This window comes from Chelonia mydas, chromosome 4, assembly GCF_015237465.2.
Source record: "Chelonia mydas isolate rCheMyd1 chromosome 4, rCheMyd1.pri.v2, whole genome shotgun sequence".
Classification (NCBI taxonomy): domain Eukaryota; kingdom Metazoa; phylum Chordata; order Testudines; family Cheloniidae; genus Chelonia; species Chelonia mydas.
Window position 1 is genome coordinate 15,407,692 of NC_057852.1, and position 23,436 is coordinate 15,431,127.

The 23,436-nt window shown below is 47.5% G+C and overlaps 1 protein-coding gene across 3 annotated transcripts in view; it reads left to right on the forward strand.

Moving 5' to 3' along the window:
* Positions 1 to 23,436, forward strand: part of SHROOM3 (shroom family member 3) — a 102,123-nt gene that overhangs the window by 62,961 nt on the left and 15,726 nt on the right. For 2 of the 3 annotated variants that reach the window (XM_037896724.2, XM_027828808.3), the window contains exons 3-7: positions 4,008 to 4,139; positions 7,751 to 11,069; positions 14,785 to 14,861; positions 19,157 to 20,071; positions 21,763 to 22,257. In XM_037896724.2, the coding sequence (XP_037752652.2) occupies positions 4,008 to 4,139; positions 7,751 to 11,069; positions 14,785 to 14,861; positions 19,157 to 20,071; positions 21,763 to 22,257 (4,938 nt within the window). The remainder of the gene's footprint in view (positions 1 to 4,007; positions 4,140 to 7,750; positions 11,070 to 14,784; positions 14,862 to 19,156; positions 20,072 to 21,762; positions 22,258 to 23,436) is intronic. The other variant, XM_037896723.2, reaches the window with a different exon arrangement.

Genomic DNA, 23,436 nt, shown 5'->3' on the forward strand with positions numbered 1-23,436 from the left:
ATCTTCAACACACTGATAAAAGCAAGTGAATTGAAATGTCTCACTGTTGCCTTCTCCCATTGCTGTTTTTTCTCTTTGTTTTTAAAATGGCAAAACCAAAAAGCTTTTTCCCAGGCATGCTTTATTTCTTTTCTCAAAATCAGCACAGAAATTAGGATAATTTTTTTTCCTTTTGATCAGGAACTCAGTCAAAAATAAAGCAAATACTTTTCAACTACTGGGCCTGATTTTCCTCTCAGCTACACTGATCTAAGTCAGATGAAACTGCCGTGACATGAAGTGAGCCACTCTGGTGTTCAAAAGGTGTGAGAGGAGAATCAGACCCGCTCTGGTTGTTACAAAGAAAAGGGAGAAAAATTGTTCTCGTTAACCAGTGACGTAAGACAAGAAGCAGTGGGCTTAAATTGCAGCAAGGGAAGTTTAGGCTGGACATTCGGAAAAAATTCATAACTGTCAGGGTGGTGAAGAACTGGAACAAATTGACTAGGGAGGTTGTGGAATCTCCGTCACTGGAGGTTTGTCGGAGCAAGTTAGACAAACACCTGTCAGGGATGGTCTAGAGCAGCGGCTTCCAAACTTTTTTTCTGGGGACTCAGTTGAAGAAAATTGTTGATGCCCATGACCCAGTGGAGCTGGAGATGAGGGGTTTGGGGTGTGGGAGGGGCTCTGGGCTGGGGCAGGGGGTTGGGGTGCGGGAGGGGGTCTGGGCTGGGGGTGCAGGCTCTGGGGTGTGGCTAGGGATGAGGGGTTTGGAGTGTAGCAGGGGCTCCGGGTTTGGGGAGGGGGCTCAGGGCTGGGGCAAAGGGTTGGGGTATGGGAGGGGGTCAGGGCTATGAGTGCAGGCTCTGGGGTGGGGCCGGGGATGAGGGGTTTGGGGTACAGGAAGGGGTTCCGGGTTTGGGCGCAGGCTCAGGGCTGAAGCAGTTTTGCCTTTTGAAATACTTACTTTCTGGGTGAGATTCTTGGTTTCTGTAAATTGGCTTGGCTTCACTGAAGCCGATGGAACTACACTGATTTACACCAGTGGAGGGTCTGGCTCATTGTTTGTCTTGAGTCAGAAATTAACTGCGAGGCTTACAACTGTGCCTGTCTGTCTAGGATAAGAATCAGGTTCTCACAATATTGCAGCCTCTCCAAAGCCAGTTCTATGGCCATTTTTAAAAAATGTTTACTCTTGCTGTGATTTTATATTGGTACCTGGAACCTGTACCCTGGGGTAAAGCACATGTATGGAATGTTTTTTACACAGACTGCAATCAAGACCTGCCTTTGATAAACCAGTGCTTTGCTTTGATGAGTTAAATGTGGTCATCTTCCCATAATACACAATTGGAGGTAAATATTCAGCTGCAGATCCAGCAGTTTCCATTGCACCAGTCTCCTTCCTCTAAGGATGGCCTTATTAGGAGTAAACTAGATTTGTGCAAATACCTGAAAGAGCAAGCTCCTTGACTAATCCTGTGTTAGAAGGCACATGCCAGGAACCTATGGTGTTGTACCACATGCATACGGGCACACACACACACTTACACAGAAGACATCAGCTGAACAATTATCTGTAGACTTGTGGGTCCAATCCTAGTGAAGTCACAAGGAGCATTTCCATTGAATTCAATAGGAGTTGGATCAGTTAGTCTTGTTAGTTTGGTGCACAAACACATGTTTCAGTCTCCGATTTTCCACAGAGCTTGCGTGCACAGAGTTTTGTGCACCTGTACCAAAGCACCCACCACCACTATTAGTTTAAACTCTCCTACGATTCTATTACACTTAATCCACATTTTCAGCAACAACTAGGTGTGGACACAATGCAAGGTTATCCCCCGCTTAAATTTGTAGTGCTTGTCTTTTGAGTTTGATTCACAGCTTCCTCGTTTACTCATGAAGCTATTACAGGATCGTTGGTTGAATTGCTTTTAAAGTATTAATGGCTTAAAGGACTGGGCAGCACAATTCTTACAGCTCTTTGCTGAAGGATTCAAGGGAAAACATACTTCTATCTGTCAAACAATGGGCTTTCCCAAGCAAGAAATGAAAATGGCATAGGTTTCGCTTCTACCAGAACAACAAAAAGATCCTTTAAATCCCCAAGTCTCTTTGTGTTATGAAGGGACACTTCAGGAATAAGAGAAGGTGACAGTACGAGTTACTTTGTAAATCCAGTTCCGTCAGCCTCCCACCTGACCACACTCAGTTTCCTTGTTTTCTTGGCAAGAGATGGAACAAAAGAGCTCTGTTTAAACATACCTACAGGTAAAATTTGATTTGTTCAGCTCCTCCTTTTTAAATTTTCAGTTCAGCTCTTATTAATGAGATCCTGTCATAACAGGGAGATAAAACAGATCTCTTTCCTTCATGAAGATCAAAGGTGCCCTTAAAACTGAAATAATGGTTTGTTCTTCTGGAATCTTTAGCAAATGGTTTGCAAAAAAATAGTGAAATGGTGTTATGCCCTAATTTTTCTCAGCACTTTCTCCTTAAGAAGAACATGGAACCAGATCCTCAGCTGGTGTAAATACCAATTTATACCAGCTGCATAATACCAATTCATACCAGCTGCATATCTGGCTCATAGCAGTAGCATTTATAGATTATATTATCCTTTGACCATCTTTTCCACAACTTCATGCAGCACTAGTGGAAGCCATGGTCAAAATATCTGTTTTGTGTCTACCTAGGTCTTTTTATTTATTAATTTATTTGGAACACATTGTACATAATGTATGAAAATCTCAATGAGACAAAGACTTCTGAGAGAGGCCTGGCACAGAGAAGTGTTATTTTGCCTTGAATTGTACAGTTATTATGCTGTATGTTCAGGCTGAGATATCTATAAGGTGATTCATCTGATAGAAAGTTGGGACTTCTGTGAGATGTGGGTAGTGCATAGGTCTTGTGCTGGCCCTCAGCATTGGACTTTGTATCACCCAGAGAGCGTGGCTGCTACTGTGATGGGGCTATAGCAAAATGACAGACAAAAATGGGGGGAGGGAGTTCAAATGCAAAGGGAAAGAAAGAAAAATGGAAAGCATCAGGCTCTGGGACCAAAGAGAGCCCATTCAGGTCCATTTAACTACTGAGCTGGTTCCCTGGCTTAACTTTCTCCTCGGCCACTCTGTGCTTTAAAATGGTGTGTTTGCCCAAAACGGCTTGAGATTCTGTGCAGCAATGATGACTGAAGCAATTAAACCCTTCTTGTGCTAGGGCTGCTTTTGCAACCTGGGACACACTCTGTGAAGAGATGGCTGGCTAAATGAAAGGCACTGTAAGATGTAAAGGACAATCATAGATGGTATTTTGTTGGTCATATGTCATTGTGGGCATTTATAGGCACTGAAGGGACTGAAGAACCCTGTGTAATATTGCCCAAGCTTTCCCTTTATGGGCATTAATTCTTTAGATAACTCTGCCAGCCATTACTTTAATACAAACAATACCTTTTGAAAAATGTTAGTTATCTATAGGATTTTTATCAAGTAGCATCACACAGTACATTCTGTAGCTGCTACCAAAAAAAGCACCGATTCTGCAAGCTAATCCATGTAGGTGGACTCCTGTGTCCATATGGGTGGGTATAAGGGATCAGCATCCTGCTGGATCAGGGCCCATGTCTGCAATTAAGATACACAAAGAAAAATCTCTGCAAGGAGCCAGTGGACTGGGTAACAATTTTTGAATATGTTTGTGTGTCAGTGGTCACTATGTTTGTACATATCCATGTGTGTCAGCATGTCAGAGTATGTGCTGATGGGCACATATTGGCATGAGGACGAGTGTGCCTGGGTGGGAATGTGTGCTGTCATGTGTACATGCGGCAGGATGGGTGAATAACTCGGTGTTCTTTCAAATTAATTGCCTGAAAAATAGCAGCAAACAGAAGCATGAGGAGTGATATGTGCTGACTGACATTTATTTGCTAATGTCCGTTTACATGGCTCTTCCCTGAGACAAAAGAGCCAAATGACTGGTGTTGCTAATATTTCGGATCCCTCTCTCTTTCTACCTAGGCGGGCTGAACTTGTGGGCCGACCGCACTCCTGGCATTCAACCAAATTCATAGAGAACCAACCCGATCCCAGCATGATGCAAATATCTCAGGGCACGATTGGCACTCCTTGGCATCAGTCCTACCATTCCAGGTGAGGGCCATGTGGTCTTGGCCATGTACTGTAAAACTCAGAGGAATACAGCAGTTGTTTTTGTTTAGTGTATCATTCCAAGAAAAGAAAACTCTCTACTCATCCAGAAAAGTAGGCTTCCTCTCTGAGCCATAAAATCAGTCATCCCTGCTGGACTGCCTGTCTATTGCAACCTACTTCGGTGCATTCGAACAGATCCTGCCAGTCCTTACCCAGCCTTTACACAAGCAAAACTCCCATTGACTTAAATGGTAATTTTATGTGTGTAAGGACATACAGTTCAGTGAAGTCAGTTGAAAGACACCCAGTGATTTCATTAGGCTTTGGGTCAAGCACTAGATAAGTACTGCAGTATTTGGCTGCTATGATTATTATCATTATTTTTCTATGTAGCGCCTGTCGGCACTTAACATGCACTTAGTAAGACCAATCCACAAGGCTTCTAAGCTGAGGCCCTGAGCCAAGAGTGTGCTCCAATGATCCCTAGGGCATCAGTGACTTCAGTGGGGCTCCGTGTTGGCTCGAGGATCTGCCTATGTGGAGCTCACTGCAGGATCAGGGCCTAAATATAGAACAAAGACAAAGGAATGGGACAGAATGTGTCAGGGCAATACGATCATTTGCCCCTAATATGTACAGGCAAGATTTTCAAAAGTGCTCATCATCCACAGTTGGGGCTGGATTTTTACAAATTTCAGCTTCTACATGGCATCCAAATGAAGCGGCCAGCTGCATTTTGTTTATGGGAACTGTTGGTGATGAACTTCCTTAAAAATCTGGACCTGTATTCCAACCATCTCAGTAGGGTCTGAGTCAAATCTCAGCATCGCACCAAGAGCTCGATGACAACTCTAGGCAGGGCCCTAGCCAAGTCCTACTGTACTTCTGTGATATAACAACTCAAGACCTCGAGCTAGTCTTGAAAACTGGTTCCTGCAGAGATTAAACACTGTGTTCCCTGCTCTACTCTGACTGGGCAACTCCTTTAAACCCATGTTAGGCAGAACACTTTTAAAAATGTGTTTAGCTAGCCCTGAGTTTTTATCGATAGTAGGATCTGAGAGAGAGACTCCCAGGGCCTTCAAGACCTCACAAACATTCTCCACCCTGTTCCTTTCCCCAGTGAAGAAAAAAAAGTAGAACAATTAGCAAGTAAAAAGAAATAAGAAAAGGACCCAGGCAGCATAGAAACATCACCCATCGGTGTAACAAGCAGCTTTCATGAGCAGTCATTTTAGCCAAAGGTATTACATCACTGATGGCCCTCCCAGGGTGAGAAGTTCAGTGAGGGATTTCCTGGTGTTGCCAGTTGCTTTCTGCAGGGGTCAGAGTTATAACTATGTGTGTGTGTTTTCCTCCTAAGTCAGTATGGTGGGTTACCAGTCCGAGAAGACTAAGCCTGGGATCCTAGTTCTGTTAAAAGAATATGGTATCCGACCCTTCCAGCCATTATTTAAGCTGCAAACTTGAACAAATGCCATGATCCCAGCCTGTATATGTGTGTGGGGGGGGAGGGGGTTTCTCTTTTCAAAGTCTGTACAGATGTGTCTCCGACTGTGCTAAGAAGATCCAGAAGACACTTGTCAGTAAGTGCCATGGGCAGTCTGGGGAGAGATGTACAAAATTCTACCCTCTTCATTTCCCCTTGAAAGGCAGATGGGCTTCAGAAGGAGGGCATTCTCCGCACAGCCTCTGTGCAAACCCTCTGGGCAACTTAAACGCTGGCACAGCAAATGTCAGCCAAGAACCAGCTCCAAAGAGCCTGTCGGGTGGGGCAGGGGAAGACAAACTAGGATTACAAAGAAAGAGTTACAGTAGAAATGCGTGTTCCCCTCTGCTCAAATCATCCTGTTAGTAGCCCATTCATCTGAGAGCGAGGGCCTTTGCATCACAGCTGCTGCATTGCTGGCAGAGAACTCCAGCCTGGATTCCCTGCTGCCAGGGATGCTTTTTCCTCCAGGTGTTTTTAATGAGGAACACCAGTGGCATCTAGTGGTCAGTTTGCCAGCTCCACACATCGACGTCCCTGGGTGGGATGCCGGGGCGCTGGCTGAGAGTCTGGCTGTGGGGGTCTGAAACCCATAGGCCACTGTTCATTAAAAAAAGAAACAACTAAAATAAAATGTGAAAGCAGATCAGCAGCTGACACTGGACATGAACAACATGGCTGTTTTGAGGTTTCATTGACGTTGTTCTCCTCCATGTCCATATATGTGTCTCTGCAGCCCTTCCTGCACATATCTTATCCTTTGCTTTACAGGCAGACTCCTTCTCGCTGCCTTTCCTTAAGGCTATCCACCCGTCTCTCTTTCTAGCTGTCCTTTGCACAGCTTAACTCCTTCAGTCCAGCTGTGCATGGGGAGGTTACAGTCCGAATGTGTTTTGAGAAGTACCATGGACTCTTTAGTGGCTACAGATTAGCCTGGGGGCTGCTTTACCTTACACCAGCTGCCTCAGAGGACCTGGTAACTTGATGTTCAGACTACTGAGAATCCCCAACTCCCATGAGCTACAATGGCTGTGATGGGGCAGCATGCTCAGCTCCTTGTGTAGGGGAATGAGGGTATCATTTTACATTGCTCCCAAGCAACTCCTTCTGGCCATTGCTCATAGTGGCATTTAAACGGCTACAGCATGAGCTGTGTCCCGAGGGAGAGTTGCATAGGACAGAGGGAGAGGAAAAGTAGTACCTCAAATTACCCTCTTCAGCCCCAGAAACATTTGATGGAGTGAAACAGCGGTTGTGAGCCTAGAAAATCCCTCCCAACAATTTAAAACCTCCTCACCTTCCCCCTTAATGTGAACAAACACATTCTGAAACATAAGTGTGTCTGGAAAAAGAGCAGCTACCTCCGTCCCAGGAACTACTTGAATAGTCTTCTTTATGGACAGACTTCCAGTGACCACATCAGAGGTTCCTCTACCAACTTATATCTGACCTAGCTAATGCTCTGCAGATCCCTTAAAGGGGAACGCCCTTGCCTGCTAATCTACATCCGCTGTGGGGCTGTAAAGACTTCCTGGGGCCTTATCAAAACACTACTGTAATTTCCTTCCCACACAGACATCCACACACACATGCCCCCTGTCTCCTTTCTGTCTTGTCTGTTTAGTTTTCTCACAGCAAACAAAATTTCACTGCTACAGTTGAGTTTCCAGGAAGACTGCCAGGGTGTAGCCTTCAACTCCATAAAAAGAAAAAAAGGGAGAGATTCAATTCCTCCCCGCAAGAAGCTGTTCCTACTCCCTTGCTCTTTCCCTCTCTGGCATCTGCGTTTATTTTTATTTTTTAAATGCTTTGGATGGGTTTGATGGGTGCGGCAGATCTTCCCTGGCTCCAAAGTTTGCACAGTGCTTCCGCCTTTATTCCCTGTCCTCCGCGCCCCCCCCGCCCCCCCCCCAGTGATAAATAGGAGACATGTGTTGCAATGTCAAGCAATTTCTCTTAGTAAACCAAGATGACTGCAGACAGCAAACAGAGTCAGGCCCAAATATGGGTTTTCGTCTGTTCTTCTAAAAACTAAACATCTTGCCTCTGAGCTCGTTTATAAGCCAAAGCATGTCTCTCTCGCTAACAGTCTATTTTTCCCTTCTCTCTCTCTCTCCTCTAGTTCCTCGACGAGTGATCTCTCTGGCTATGACCATGGCTATCTGAGGAGAAGCCCTGACCAGTACAGCTCGTGGGGTAGCATGGAGACCTTGGACCAATCTCCTTCTGGATATCACCCTGGCCACCTTTCGCCAGCCAAGTCCACCAACGGCATCGACCAGCTTGCCCAACTCCACAGCAAGAGGGACTCTGCCTACAGCTCCTTCTCCACTAACTCCAGCATCCCCGAGTGCCCAGCGCCTTCCTTGTGCAAGGAGCGCTCCTTCTCCATGGACAACGTGCACTCCCGAGGCAGCCCGCAGGAAGGGATGAGGCAGGCTGACATCAGGTACGTCAAGACGGTCTACGACGCCCAGCGAGGGGTCTCTGAGGAGTACGAAGTGAACTCCTCCGCGCTGCGTCCAAGTGGCGAGGGGCGGACGCAGACAGAAGGCCGTGGCTACAGCAGGCTGCATGGTCACAGCCGATACAGCGGAGTCCCCTTCTGGGGCCAGCAAAGGAGGAGCTCCTCCGACAGTGAGGGTCAGCACCCGAAGGGGCCCCCCATGCCACCAACTCGCAGTGACAGCTATGCGGCAATAAAGCACCACGAGAGGCCCAGCTCCTGGTCCAGCCTTGATCAAAACAGACCGTGTCGAGCTCAGCCGAAAGGGGCCTGGCCTCCATCATCTGGCACTGCCTCCCTGGGGCAGGGACAGCTGCTGAAACCCATGTTTGTGGAAGGGCAGCTGCACACCGTGGTGGAGAAGAGCCCTGAGAGCAGCCCCACAGTGAAACCGAAGCAGAGCTATTCCCAGGCAGCACAGCCGGGACAGCCTTTGCTTCCTACTGGCGTCTACCCTGTACCTTCCCCCGAACCACACTTTGCCCAGGTGCCCCAGCCTTCGGCAAGCAATAATGGGATGCTTTATCCAGCTCTGGCCAAAGAGAGTGGATATGCTCCACCTCTTCCAGCCTCGTATGAGAAGGCCCCGGTCTGCAGGCATTCTGGCGTCGATGAGAATGGAAACCAAAGTGTTACAAACAGATCGGCCATCTTCTATCGGCCGGACCACGGGCCACCGGCTGCAGAGAAAAAGCAGGAAGCAAAATTTGCTCAGTACAAACCTCACAGTACATCAGGCCCTGATGTCCATTCAACCCCTTCCCAAAAGGACAAGTCAGGCTCCCTTTATGTGGCATCACATGGCATCCGAGAGAGCACAAGCAACACCCCGCACTCCAACCACAATTCACAGCAACTGCAGGCCCGCTCAAGGGATGCCAATGAAAGCAAAGCTCTCTATCAGCCCAAGGAGTACTGGGCGTCTGAGTTGCAGGAGGACAAAAATGCCAATCTACAGAAAAGTGAGAGAGACCCCACCAGCCAGAATCAGTGGTGTTACGGTAAAGCCAAGCAGCTTGGCTTTTCATCCTTGCAGAACAGCCTAGAGAGCACCAGAAGGCAAAATAGTTTGGAGCTAAAGGAGATGCAACAATGTGAGGGCTATTCTGATGCCAAACTGTCTTTCACAAATCGCAATAATAAAGCAGAGAAGGATCGAAGAGGGCAAGGGTGTGGCCAACGGAACGATTTGGACAGACAAGCTTTCACACGGCATGAGGATGACGTCAGCAGCATGGCCCCATTCCACAATGCAGAGCCAAAGTACGAGGAGCCCTCTTCTCTGCTGCACCCAAAGGCCTCCGATTTCAGCAGGAGCCGGCTAAGCTCCAGCAGCACCCAAAGCATCCAGCCTGGGAAACTGGAATCCAGCAAATCCCACTGTTCTGTGCTGGAGAAGGTCAGCAAGATCGAGCAACGCGAGCAAGGCAGTCAAAGGCCCCAGAGCATAGGTGTGCCCAGCTTTGGACATAATTATGGGCCAAATAGGCCAAGCCAATCATCCGGCACTAGGTGCTCTCTTAACAGCACGGAGGACGTACGAAACAAGACAAACTCCCAAGAGCATGGCCAGCCATCCGGCGAACCGTGCAGGCTACCCAGCACGACTGGCTGTGAGACGCCGCCCTGCGTGCAGCCGGTGAGCAGGAACGGGAGTGCGAAGCCTGAGGCGGTTGACTGGCATCCTGTGGAGCAGCAGATGGTGGCAGCAGCAAATCAGGCGCGGCAGAGTGAGTACTACGGTCTGACAAGGAGTAAAAGCACGTTCCAGCTGATGTGCGAGCCAGAGAAGGAAATCCTGTGGAGGGATAACGTCCAAGACGCTCCTGGAACACAGCTGGACACCTCGTTCAGCAGAAACTACAGAAACAGCATTAAAGACGCTCAGTCCAAGGTCCTACGAGCCACATCGTTCAGGCGCAAAGACCTCGACATCGGCCCACCCTTTGGGAGCAAACCCAAGGGGAGTGCACAGAGGCCGGCCTCAGCCCACGTTGGGATGAGGACCACCACAACATCCCCTCACGTCCCCAAGGAGAGGCACAGCGTCACTCCTACGCAGAACAGTGTCCCCCTCCTGGAGTACACTGAGAAGGAGAGCCAGGCTAGGCTGTCACAGCCCGTGTCCCGCATTGGGGGCAGGAAGCGGCTGACAGCCGAGCAGAAGAAGAGATCCTACTCCGAGCCAGAGAAAATAAACGAAGTGGGTGTCTCAGACCACGAGCCCTCGCCCTTCTCCTCCCAGAAGAAAGGCCTCCATTTCATCTTCCCAGAAAACACTGTGGCTGACCGGCGCAAGATCTTTGAGCGGGAGAACAAAGCTCGCTCCACCATCAATCTCTCCAAGCCGGAGCTGAAGCAGCTCCAACAGAACGCACTCGCGGACTACATCGAACGCAAAACGGGGAAGCGGCCTTCTCACGATGCTGGCGTCCTGAGAGAGCACTCACAAAGCTCCTACCTGCAAGCCAGCGGCCTGGACAGCCAGAGCCTCTCCTCTGCCTCCAGCATGAATTCTCTCCAGGATCAGAAGCTTTACCGCCGGAGACAGTCACTAGAGCAGGTATCTAGAACAGGTCGGGTCTCCTGTACCCTTCCCCCGGGGCTGACGGGCTGCTTTGATCTCAATGGGTTTGAGCAAAAGAAAGGGCACCCGGACGGAAGCAGCAGTTCCTTTGCAAGCCAGTTTAAAATGGACAGACGCCGAGATTACAGAGCCAAACCGGAGCTTCTGAAAAGCACTCAGGCAGGTCAGCGTGGCTCACACGACCAACTGCTCTACAGGATGGAAGAGCAGGCCTTTGGAAAGGCCTCATTGCCTGGGAAATCTGGGAAATCAGTGTCTGTAGAAGACTTGCTCGATAGATCTGATATCCAGTCAGTCACGGTGCATGTGCGCTCCAGGTCGTCTCCCACAGCCGACAAGAAACACCGGGTAAGTACATTGTCCAACTGATATTCGCAGGCAAGAAGTCTCTGTGGGCTGCGGGTGTTATGATGCTAGCCTGACATTCAGTTATCCATACACATAATGTGGTTAAATGTGTACTGCGATATAGATCATATGGTCTGTTTAAATTATCCTGGTGCAGTATGAAATGCCGGCTGGCTGGATAGCACACGCCTTCTGTATTTCTCTTCCCCTGTTTTGTTAACACTAGGGAGATTTGCTCGGGGAAAGGATGTTTGTGTAAATGCTTTTAAGAGTACATCTGCTCCTGCTGCGTATTCCTCGTCTGAAATCCTAGGTCTAGAGGCTTGGCTGCAGCTCAGAAGCACAGAGCACAACTCTGAAAAGGGGTGTACAAAGGTGTCCTTAAGCTCCCCCAATCCTGGAGCTGCAGTGCAGCAGGCCATTTCCCTGGCATAAATTAGAGCAGGCTAGGGGCACCAGTGACCCCCAAAGGCCATTACAACAGCTGGGGTGCAGGGAAGCCCAACCATGCGCCCCTTTTCCCCAGCCATGCCCTCACTGCTGCCTGCAGGGAGGGGTATGCCTTAGGAGCCATTAAATTACCTCCACAACCCTGGAGGATCCCCCTCCTGTCCAAATGCGGAGGAGAAACCGGGCCAATATTTTCTACATCCAGTCGGTTGTTGTGAAAATCATGATGCTGTCACAAGTGGGTGGGAGGGTTGAGTGACTCTAATGGCAGCAAATGAAGCAAGTGAACTTCAAAGATAGCAAGATCCTGGGCCAGCTCCTCAGCTGGTGTAAATCAGTATAACTCCATTGACACCACGGCAATGAGTGGAGCTGGGCTGATTCGTCCCATCGTTTTCATATAGGGTCCCTTCGTTGGAAAGAGAGAGAGCGGGAGATGGAGCAAAAACACAGCATGAAAGCTCGATAGGCAGAATTCTTTCTAAAAATGTTTCCTAGCTGCCCATGTAGGCCCAGGGTTTACGGTATAGCTCCACTCAACAAGAACATCTACATCTGGAACCGCTGCCACTGTAAAAAAATTATCCAGTTGCGATATTCTAGTGTTTAGTAGAATAAATTAAATAAGGCTTGAATAAGCTAGTAAATGGAGTGCTCTGCTGAGTGAGAGCCCCTCTGAAATGCACCAAGAATGGGAGCCTGTCCTTCCTAAACCCATCGTACACTTCGCTTTAAATCTCCCACCTTGAAATGCATCAGTCCTTTCACTGCTTTCTAAATGGAGAGCATAAAAACCAGCACCTAAATATCAAATGGCTAAAACACCTTACCTAGCTAGTGCTCACATCCCATCGTTTTTCCCCCACTCTGGACGATGGACCCATCTACATAACATTACTACAACTGCTGTCAATTGTGAAACATTTCATATTCAATAAGAGGACATATCTTTAAGAAAGAGTTATTGTGAAAGCCAAAAAGCAAAGCCCATTCTGACTCCTGGTGCATTTCAGAGCAGGAACAAAAATAACCAGGATTCCAGATGAGAAAGTACAGATACAAGATATCTCCCCTCCCCCCCCACCTCCCCAAAAGGTACTTTACGATGGCAGTCTGGAAACCAGACTGTTTCCAGTTGGTTCCAAGCTCCTGTTTACCAAGCCTGTTGTCTCTGTCAGGGACACAAATTGTGAGCATCCTGAGACCTTTTATTATTATTTTCCCTGTTGGCTTGTTTTTGCTTTTTTCCCCATGCATGCATTAATGAGATTGAAGGTGCCAAATGGTGTGAACTGAGGAACTGACGCTGGGAAGAAGATAACAACTGTGCAGATACTCTAACGGACCCCAGTTCAGGAAATCACTTAAGCATGTGCTTAAATCCAGCAATAAGGGTAACACTTTCAAAAGGGTCCTAAATGATTTAGGACCCAAAGTCCTACTTTTCAAAAGTGCTTTAGGCTTTTGACTTTTGAAAATAGGACTTAGGGCCCTAAAGCAATTAGGCACTATTGAAAATTTTACTCTTAGACCCTGATTCAGGAAAGCATCTTTATGTTTAACTTCAAGCACATAGTTAAAACTCTACTAGGACTTAAGTTATGCATCTGCTTTCATGAATAGGGATGTTGTTCAGAATTGGGGCTAGAGTCCACGGTACAGAACCAAAAATGTAAAAGTGTGTGTGAAGAGGGGAATACGCAGTTCTTTTTTTTTAACCAGCTCAGCTCCTCTGTGGAAAACATTCATTCCCATTTTATAAGCAGACTTAGCTCATTGTATGCTATTCAGGGCTTTGCTTACGGTATATGCTGTTCTCTTCATGCTGAATATGAATCCCAGCACAGTGTCGCTGTAAGAATTTGTTTAAAGATGTGAGGAAATCGATAGCCATGTGGAATTATTAGCCCTCAGTCTGCAGAGCACAGTCTCTGTCTTCCTCTCTCTGCTCTTTTGACTTGTCTCAGCCCACCTATCTTTCAGCTCCCCAACTTCTAAATCAAGATCAGCACAAACCCTACCCCTCCCATGCTCAACAATGGAAAGAGAGCAAACAAAACCTGGGAAAAATTGGAATGGAGGACCCTACACTGAAAACCTCATCAGAAAAGTTAGGGAGGAAAGATTGAGCTCTTGAAATGAATGCTCAGCATTTACCGTCCTGTCGGGTAATAGACTTAAATCCTATGGGGGAAGCAGTCGAAACCAGATTTCCAAAAGAACTCGGGGCCAGATTTTTCAGTGTTCAACACTGGTTTTGCAAATGTCCACAGCATCCAGCAACTCCCATGGAGACAAGTGACTAGCCTTTCAAAAGAGCAGAGCAGCCAACCTGCTGAGGCCCTTTGAAATGCAGCCATTTATTTTGGTGTCTAAATGGGAGTCTTTGAAGATCTGGCTGTGGGCGCATGATCAGAAATGGGCTCCGAAAGGACGGAGAGACTCGTTACAGTACAGCAGTGGTGATGAGCTGGCTATGGCACGTTATGCTAGGCTTGGGCGGAGCTCTGGTGAGGAAGAGCTACGTGATGGCTTGGTGTCCAAGGAGAAGGGATTGTGCTGTTACAGGGCACCGTTACCCTGGCCAGCTGAACACCACTGCAGTACTGACAATTAGCTTCCACTTAGGAAGTCACAGGCCTCATCCGGTTCCCATTTAAGCCACCTGGGGCAAAACTTGCATTGATTGTAGTGGGAGCAAGATCTGTGCTGTGCTCACACGGGCTGCCCTGCCAATCAGAGGAAGGGCATGATGGGAAAATGGCAGCCTCAGAATCACAGTGTGGTTGAAGGCTCTTTCAGTCTCTGGGCAATATTCAACTCTGGCTTCCACTGAGGTAAGTCAGGCCACAGAGCCACTGGCCACAGAAAACCACCACAGTCTCCCCTTCCTTGGGTGACCAGCAGGAAAGGGAGCGGTGTTGGCCGGGGAAGTGAGGGCAATGGCTGATTCATGGCATCTCCACAGCAGCCTTCACTGGGGGGCAGCTCTGAAGGGAACGTAGGCCCCCATCCTTCCGTGGAACCTCTTAGGGCGGGTGGTGGAAGAAGTGCTGCCAAGCAGGCTTCCGTGTGTCAGCTGGGGTGTATCCATTTGGTTTAGCGAGCACCTCAGAAGTTCCCTGGTGGCATAGTTTTACTCTAACCACTAGACCACACTCCTGCTCTTTACTTCCCAGTGTAAATGACACACAGAGTGCTCTTGTGTTAAGAAGCTTCAGCCGTTTTCAACTTGCTGCTCATTCTGCTCCTTTTTGTGTTCCAGGACTTGCTGAGAGGGGAAAGTAAAGAATTTGGCCACTTGGTGAAAAATCCTTCTTACGTGGTTGGTGCAGGAGATGGGTAGGTTTATATTTATGTCTCTTCTCCAGTTGCTGGTGCTAACCCCTGTGTTGTTGGCAGCAATTGTAATACGTCGTCGATTTAAATGAATGGGATATTAGGAGCTGGACAAACCATATGCTGTGGGTGCACTGGGAGACCGCATTTTGGTTGTCATACGTGATACACCTGGCAGAGTTAGAAGGGCTAAGCTGCTGTTAGCTCTTGTTTTTCAGCATAGAAATCAGTTAAAGGTAAACCCTTCTCTCCGATCTCCTCTCCCCGATGCACATTTCTGTAGCATGGTCTATCCTCGTTTAGTAGGCAGAAGTCCTGTTGACTTAAAAATAACACTTCTCTCTGACAATGTTTAACCGGCTATTGTTAAATGTCACATCTTAAATTCCTGGGTCTTTGTAAATCTCTACAGCCACAACTGAGAGAAACTGGAGAAAAATTACCCTAATGTTCCTGTATGTTTATTTGGCCCTGATCCAGCAGGGTACCTAATCTTAGCACATGAACATTCCCGTTGGTGGGCAGGTGGTTAGGTACCTTGCTGGGGTGGGGGATTTGAAGTGAGGCGGTTTCCTTGTTTTCCCTGTACAGTCAGGGTCTTTCACTCAGTATAGGGAGAGGGACACATTTAAATGTGATTGTAAAGCCCACAAACTAGGTCAGGGGCACAGGGGCATGCATAGTACCTGACACTGCTAAGTAACAGGCTTTTTGATACTGACCAGATTTCAAGGTGGTCAGTTTTATATATTTGTTTCAATTTAAATATTAAAAAGACTCCTATGCAAAGCTCTAGACACCAAGACACATGTGATCACAACAAAACCCAGGCAGTATTAAGATAATTATTCAAAAGGGAATTCTGCTCTCCGACCACCTACAAAAAAGATACTTTCCACCCTTTCATCACATTGGGAATCAGACCCCCAGCCATCTCCCAAATCGCCTTCGAACGGCATCGGGGCAACAATGCAGTGAGTGCTGGAAATGCAATCCAGGTGGATAAGACAGGGCAAGTCAGAGACAGGATATTGGATTAGATGGTTCTGATCCAGTCTCACGACTCCTATGCTCCTTAGAGATTTGTAGTGTAAACCACAGAAGAGAATTTTGTCCTACGTCACCACCATTTTTGAATATTTTAAAACATGTAGTTTTCCTACAGGATTTGAACAGTGTTTGCAGTGTTCATTAGAGAATGACACAGCTGGCTCTTATTCTTAAACTCTTCCTGCCCTCTCCATTTTTTTTACCTTCAGTGTTTCATAATTCTTCGCTATATTGTAACTTCCATCATTTCCAAGCAGCTTTCTTAGTAACTGAATTTAACACCAGGTCTGAAAGTGAGCCAAGAGGGGCAGGAAAGGGGTTATTATGTTATGTGTTTTCCTGCCAAGAGCAGCATTCCTGGATTGTTATTACTATCTTCACATCTTTGTGATGTTTCTACTGCATCCGCAACTCGTGTGTTATATTAGCATATTTTCCAGTGGAATGTAAAATGCCCTGCACTTAATGGTCAGGATTCTTTGGATAGATAAAACATGGAGTGCAGGGACCAAATACACCCCTGAAACTCCATTGACTCTGGGCAGTTACGTGCCCACTCACCCCAGCCCTGCACTGGGCCCATGTCAAGTTGTGTACCTGGGTTTTGTGTTGGTGTCATTCATGTGCTTGAAAAAAACATAGATGGATCACTCAGTGGTGACACTTTTTTGCTCATGTGTCGCCTGGCGACTCCACAAAGGATCCTCTGTGGGTGGTTTTGTCTCATCAACCCCACTGTGACATGTAGGCTGACCAGATAGCGAGTGTGAAAAACTGGGGCACTTTTTTTGGGGGGGGGGAGGGAGGAGGGACATAGTTGCGTATATAGGACAAAGCCCCTAATATTGGGACGGTCCTGATCATATTGGGACCTCTGGTCACCCTGGTAACCTGCTAACGCAGACACGAGCAGTGTCAGCTGTGGGTGTTAATATCAGAACCCAAATGTTTTGAGTCTGACCCTACACCATTAATTGAGTGGGAGTTTTGCCTTTGACTTCAGTGGGAACAGGGCTGGACCCTTCCCATTTAAAAAGCCCACTTAGGCCAGATTGTGATCCCCTTTTACTCACATCAGTGAATTCACATGAGGAGGACCCCTGAAGTCAATAGGACTACCTGTGCCAGATTGTACTTGCCAGGGACCAGTGTGACCCCTGGTGTAAGTTAGAGCAGCCCCAATGGCTGTGCTACCTTATGACAGCCTCCCTATGGCTGCCAATAGACTGTTCCCCAGCCCAGAATAGCTAAGCTCTGAGTGCTATAGCTTCTCCCCATCACATCCTCAATACCCTCTCCCAGCTCTGCCCCCAGTGCACCCCTTATGCCGAGGGCTGCAAAGAGAGCAATATAGGGTCACATATGCCAGACCTGTGCAGCTCCTCTGCTAGTGGAATTCTCCCTGGTCGTTGCTCTATAAGCTGCTGGAGTGGCAACCAGAATCCAGCCCTATTTCTTTACAAAGAGCTTTGTTAGAGCAGGGTTAGTCCTTTAAATGGACAAGTGAAATGAGACCTCATTAGAGCTAATGTGGTCCCTTGACTTGTATTCCTTTCCATATGCTGCGTTGCCCTTAGCCAACTTCCCAAATGCCAGGTTCCAACATCCGTGGTGTTAGTGCAGTATGTGTAACTGATGTGGCTCTACCAGGCTGAGGATCAGCAAATGTTACTACAGTGTGACAGGTCTCTAAATGGGAGAACTACCATCCGGTTCTTGTGACAAACACTGAGTGGCTCAAAGATCGCACATTGCTACTGTCCAAGAACCACAGACAGCCCCGTCTTCCCAGGCGTGAGCTGCCAAATTCTGTTCTCAGTTACACCAATGTAAATCCAGAGTAACCCCCAGGCTTTCATGGAGTTATTGCTGATGTGCACCAGCATAACTGAAAGCACCTTTTGGCTCCAAATCTCAAACAGCACCTGTAGCAGATCATTTCAATAGTGCAGTCTTTAACTATTTACAAATATAATGGCAATACTATAGGATTTTTTTCTATAGCCTCATGCATGCTTGGAATATCTTGTATGTATTATCATTAATTTTGTTTTTGAGCTAAATACCTGCTCAGGCTTATGAATTTTACATGATGTTCTAAGTGGGGCTTTCACTTTCAAGACGAGTGCTGTATTTCTGATTCATTTGAGAACATCCTTAAAAGTGGTGTGAACAATTTAGTCTGTTGCCCATTCAGATTGGTAGCTCACTGGGGCAAAGTAGTTGTCTTTGTATTGTCTGCAAAGCGCCTGGAACCCATCTGGCACTACGAAAAAAAACAAAAACACCCCAACCCTACATTAAGAGAACGTTGATGTTGCAAAGTGGAGCACTCAAAAGTTAGGAGATGTCAAAATTAAGTTTGCCTCTGCAACCTTACTTGGGCCCTCCTTGTGTGTATGCGTTACGATAAGTCTAATAACAGTTTTGCATGAATAGTACATAATATGCTATTTTTCCAGAGGACCTCACAGTTCTAAGAATTTTTTAAGATGGCTAAAACAATATATTTCTCTCTAGTCTCATTCTTGGAAGCATTTTAGCTGAAACATTCCAAAAAAAAAAAAAAAAAGCAGCCTGAAGCCCACACCCAGCATGAGACATTTCAGCCCACACAGTTTAAATTTGGCAAAATTATAAGCAACCGAAAACAGGGTCTTCTAATAAGAAGTGTCTGGCAACCTTAACTCTAGGAGTCACTACGTGCCCTGCCGATAATAAATCAAGATGCTAACTGGAGTTAAATAACTAATTCATTGGACCTAGGTTGTCCCTGTATAGGTAGCTGTGTTGCTTAAGTCTTGCATGATTAGCTATGTTCCCTGCATTGTTGGCTACAGTTCCTGCTGTTTTCTGTAAGTTGGATCAAACTTCATGACTCTCATGCCCACAGAAATATATTTCTCCTTCAGTCCTCAAACCAGATTATTCACCCTGTTACACATCACCCTTTGGGGGGAAAAAACCTATTAATAGATTAGTTGTAATTTTTATTTCTCTAGGTCCTTATATGGTGCCCAGTCCATCACCATAATATCTGTGTGCCCACTCTGAATGGACCAGAATTAGCTGCTGGTTTCACCAGTGCAATCCCACTGAAATCAGCTTTAACTGGAGGCAGAAATTGGCAGCATGCCTCTGGTATTAAGGTCTGATGTGAGTTCTTAGCTTTTTAAAGGGGTACATGGCAGCTATGTTTGTTCCTTGAATGAAAATGGTAGATTTATCTTAGTTATATCTTGTCTTAGGTCCTACAGCAGTAAGAAAAGAAGCCACCCTGAAAAGCCAACAATCCCAAATTATCGTCCCCATCCTCCTGGCAATGACCTCACAAGCTCATCCACTCTGAGTGAGAGCCACCAGGCCTCAGAATCCCCTAGGCATATCAGCAGGACTCAAAGGTGTGTCTCATCGCCAACAGACTTGAAGAATCATTCTTCCGAACCTAAGCAGGGCGCCAGACCCTTGCTTCTTAACCGTATTCCTTCTGGACCTGGTCAGTCCTCATCTAGCGCTGCTCATTCCACCCAGACTCCCTCAGATCTGCAGGCTGCTGGGGATGGCCTGTCAATGAGGCAACATACCAAACTAGACACGGTCCCCGCTGAAGGCAATGATAAGGGTCAGGCATGGCCTCTGTACCATGATGACAGCTCCCCTGAGGACTCAGCCGCAGAAGCGATGCAGAGAAAGACCATGCTGACTCAGAGACTCCTCCCATCCAAAGTGAAATGGGCTCATTCGGTCAATGATGACAGCTTCCCAAAGGGCTCGGTGTCTTCTCAGGTGTCTGAGCAGAAACTCTTTCAAAGATGGCAGAGCCTACCGATACAAAGCAGCACTTCTTCCGATCCGGAGACTCCTCCTCCCTCTGGAAAGATCTCTCTGCGGATCTCCGAGTCAGGCCTTCAGCTGACTCCCCCACCGGTCCTGCTGGAAGAGGGAGACGATGAGGTGTTTATCAAGGACTCGCAGCCTGGTGCTGTAGGGACTGCATTTAAACCCTTACCCCCTCCGCCACCACCACCTCCTCTTCCTGAGTGGAGCCCCAGCGCTTTTACAAGCGACACAGAGGTATTTCCACCTCCTCCTCCGGCTGCATTTGAAGCAGGTGGGGCAACAGGAGACAAATCCACGAGGCTTATAGAAGAGACCAAAATAAGGTAAGGGAGAGCTGTAATGCCATGGTGTCTTCCCGGGCCAGCTTTAGTCTTTATAGGGCCATAAGGGGTAAGATATGCTGGGCCCAATCCATCTGGGATGGACAACCCCACACACACACACACTGCATACCCATGGGACCCATTCACAGCCACTAGCTGAGCGGAAAGGCTTCTAGGGAGTGTACGCACACAGCAAGGAAAGCAGGGAAGTTGGACAAAGTCTCTGTCACCAGAACTTGCTCGCTTCTGGCTCTGTGGGCGGACAGGGAAGGATCAGTGACACTAAGAAAGAAGGAGGTGTCACAGAATGCTGAGACTGTGGTCTGTGCTATACGGGGGGCGGGGCAGACGAAATGGTCCCCTCTGGTTTTATGGCACCTACACGGCAATAAAAACCCGCGACACCTACTGTTCCTTGTGGGGCTCGGGCTGCAGGGCTAAAAAAGCGATGTTGACGCTCAAGCTCAGGCTGGAGCCTGGAGTCTTGAGACCCACCCCCATCATGGGATTTCAGAGCCCAGGCTCCAGCCCAAATCCAAATGTTTACACTGCTGTTTTTAGCCCTGCAGCCCGAGACCTGTGAGCCTGAGTCAGTACCCAAAGTTGGCAGGTCCATTACTGTCGGTGGCACTGGCAGGGCAAGGAGATCCCTGATTAAACGGGCCCTATGCAGCTGCATAGGTCTCATAAACCTATGGCTATCACTGAGACCTGTAACTAAGAGAATATCCTGGGCTTGATTCTCCTCTCAGTTACAGCACCATGACGTTACTCCTTATTTATTGCTGTGTGAGAGGAGAATCAGTCCTGGGGTTCTGACATGCTGCGGTGGGTGCTCTCCATTCCAGTTGTCAGGGGGACCTCCCAGATTTGAGGGGGATGATCTCACATGAAACCTAGGCTTGCAGGATCAAAGGGTCCCAGAATATATCACGGAGCCTGCGCAAAATGATCCTGTCACAACATGGTGACTGAGTGTCAAGAGGTGGTTATGCAAATATCACAGCTCCCGAGTGCAATTAGTTTATCCCGCCAGAGTCACTTGTAAAGCAGGCCATGGGCTGGTGTAAATCAGAGCAGCTTCATGGACTTCAAAGTTATACCAGCTGAAAATCGGGCCCATCCCGACTTTATTAGCAGGGCTGTGGCAGTGAGTTGTTAAGGAACCTTTGGTGTCAATGTGAAAAGGACAGCTAGGATTTGAATTGTTCAGGCTTATTTTCGTTCCCAGCTTGAGAATGTCAGGATGATTGACTTCCTTGTGGAGCTGACAAACGTGATCTCCAAACGCTTGCTAGGAGGGTGGCTGCTGTCGTTTTAGCTCCCCCAGCAAGAATCAGCTTGTTATGTGTCACTGGGAGTGAGCACAACAGTTGCCCCACATTGTCCAACACAAGAAGTTTGTAACTCACTCATTCAATCTTTACTGGAATAAGGAAGCAACTGTGTTCGGAGTCGTGGGGATCATTTACTTCTGGTGCCACTAGCTTCTTACAGTGGGTTTTTCTAGGTACAAACACTTAGCAAGAGGCAGTCTCTGCCCCAAAGAGCTTACAGTTCAAATAGACCAGAGAACATGTAGTGGAAAGGGAAATGTGATCTACTATTCACCTCTCTTGCTTGTGCCGTACCTTCACTCTCCAAAAGGAGTCCTTCACCCCATGTTTGTCATAGAATTTTTCTGTCCACAGCAGCTTCGGCAGGTTTCCCAGGAGTCTGGTTGACAGGGGAAAGCCGGGGTTGAGCTCCATCAGCAGGGAAACCAGCTGGGCCGCTTCACCACCTGTTGGGAACACTGAGTCACTGCACCAGTCACCTGCTGCTCAAGGGGAGTGGCCGAACTCTCAGAAGCAGAATGCAGAGCAACTTGGAGGCAACCTGAAAGAGCCAGAGGCCCAGGGGAAGGATTCGGAAAATGGTGGCCTCAGCCCCGGGACTCAGGGCACAGCTACTCAAGTGAAGAAGAAGAAGACCCCAGAGGATATTAAGTCAGAGGCCCTGGCCAAGGAGATTGTCCACAGGGATAAGTCTCTAGCAGATATCCTGGATCCAGAGTCCAGAATGAAGACAACCATGGACTTAATGGAAGGGATCTTTCCCAATGGAACCAGCTTGCTGAAAGATAGCAACATGAAAAGGAAGATGATGCAAAAGAAAGCCAGCAGGACGGTGCCTGAGGATGACAGGTGAGCCCGGTTCATTTCAGGGTTTGGCTGATATATAAGAAGTGCTCTTAGCCTGCTCGCTTGTATGGAAGAGTGCAGGCTGAATTCCTCTTGCCAGTGAGGCTGGAGCACTAGTTTGCTTTCAGTCCCCATACACTGGGATTAGCAAATCATTCTGTAAAAGGGATTCCTACAGTCTTGGCTGTGCATAGCCATTGACTTCGGGACCTTCTCTCCTCTAAGCTCCAGGCCACTAAGACCAGTAGAGAATATGGTGCTGAGTTTGGTATAGACACATGGGGAGGGAGAGGTTGCTTCACTCCACCCCCTTGTTGGCTAATCTCTGCAATGACATTTCTCATGTTTTTGGAAACTGAGATCCATGCTACGCCTCCAAACCAGAGAGAAAGGGCCTAATTCTGATCTGACACCCGGGTAACCAGGAGTAATTCCACTGAACCCAATGGAATTACCTCTGTGTAAAACTGGTGGGAGAACAGAATTGGGACCAAATCATTGGGAAGGCAGATAGATAGTTTATGAGAGGCAATATTTGGAGGGGGGGGGAGCCTGAGGGAATCCCTTATAAAAAACACTACTGTGTGCTGCAGAAATTACCCAAAACTTTGAAGAATGCCTAACGTAAGACAGGTTTCAGAGTAGCAGCCGTGTTAGTCTGTGTTCGCAAAAAGAAAAGGAGTACTCCTGGCACCTTAGAGACTAACCAATTTATTTGAAATTGGTTAGTCTCTAAGGTGCCACGAGTACTCCTTTTAACATAAGACAAAGAGTCCTGTGGCACCTTATAGACAAGTCTATAAGGTGCCACAGAACTCTTTGCCGCTTTTACAGATCCAGACTAATGTGGCTACCCCTCTGATACTTAGAGTAAGACAGAGGGCCAAATACAACAGCTGGAGAAGCCCTGCTGTAATAAATTATAACTGGATTATGCTGGATAAGATATTCAATTAAATTGACTTCAGCGGCGCTATACCAGTTTAGACTAGCTGAGGATCCGGCCCCAGTGTTTAGACAAGTTGTTAGCAGACAACCAAACAGTGCGATTGTGCTGGCTTTCCCAGTGTGGAGGGATTTGAAAATAGGCTGACGTGCACCATCTACTGGTGGGAAGCAGCAGTCTCCTTTACAGACCCTATTAATAGACTATCCCAGCTGATACCCTGACATTTCTCTATT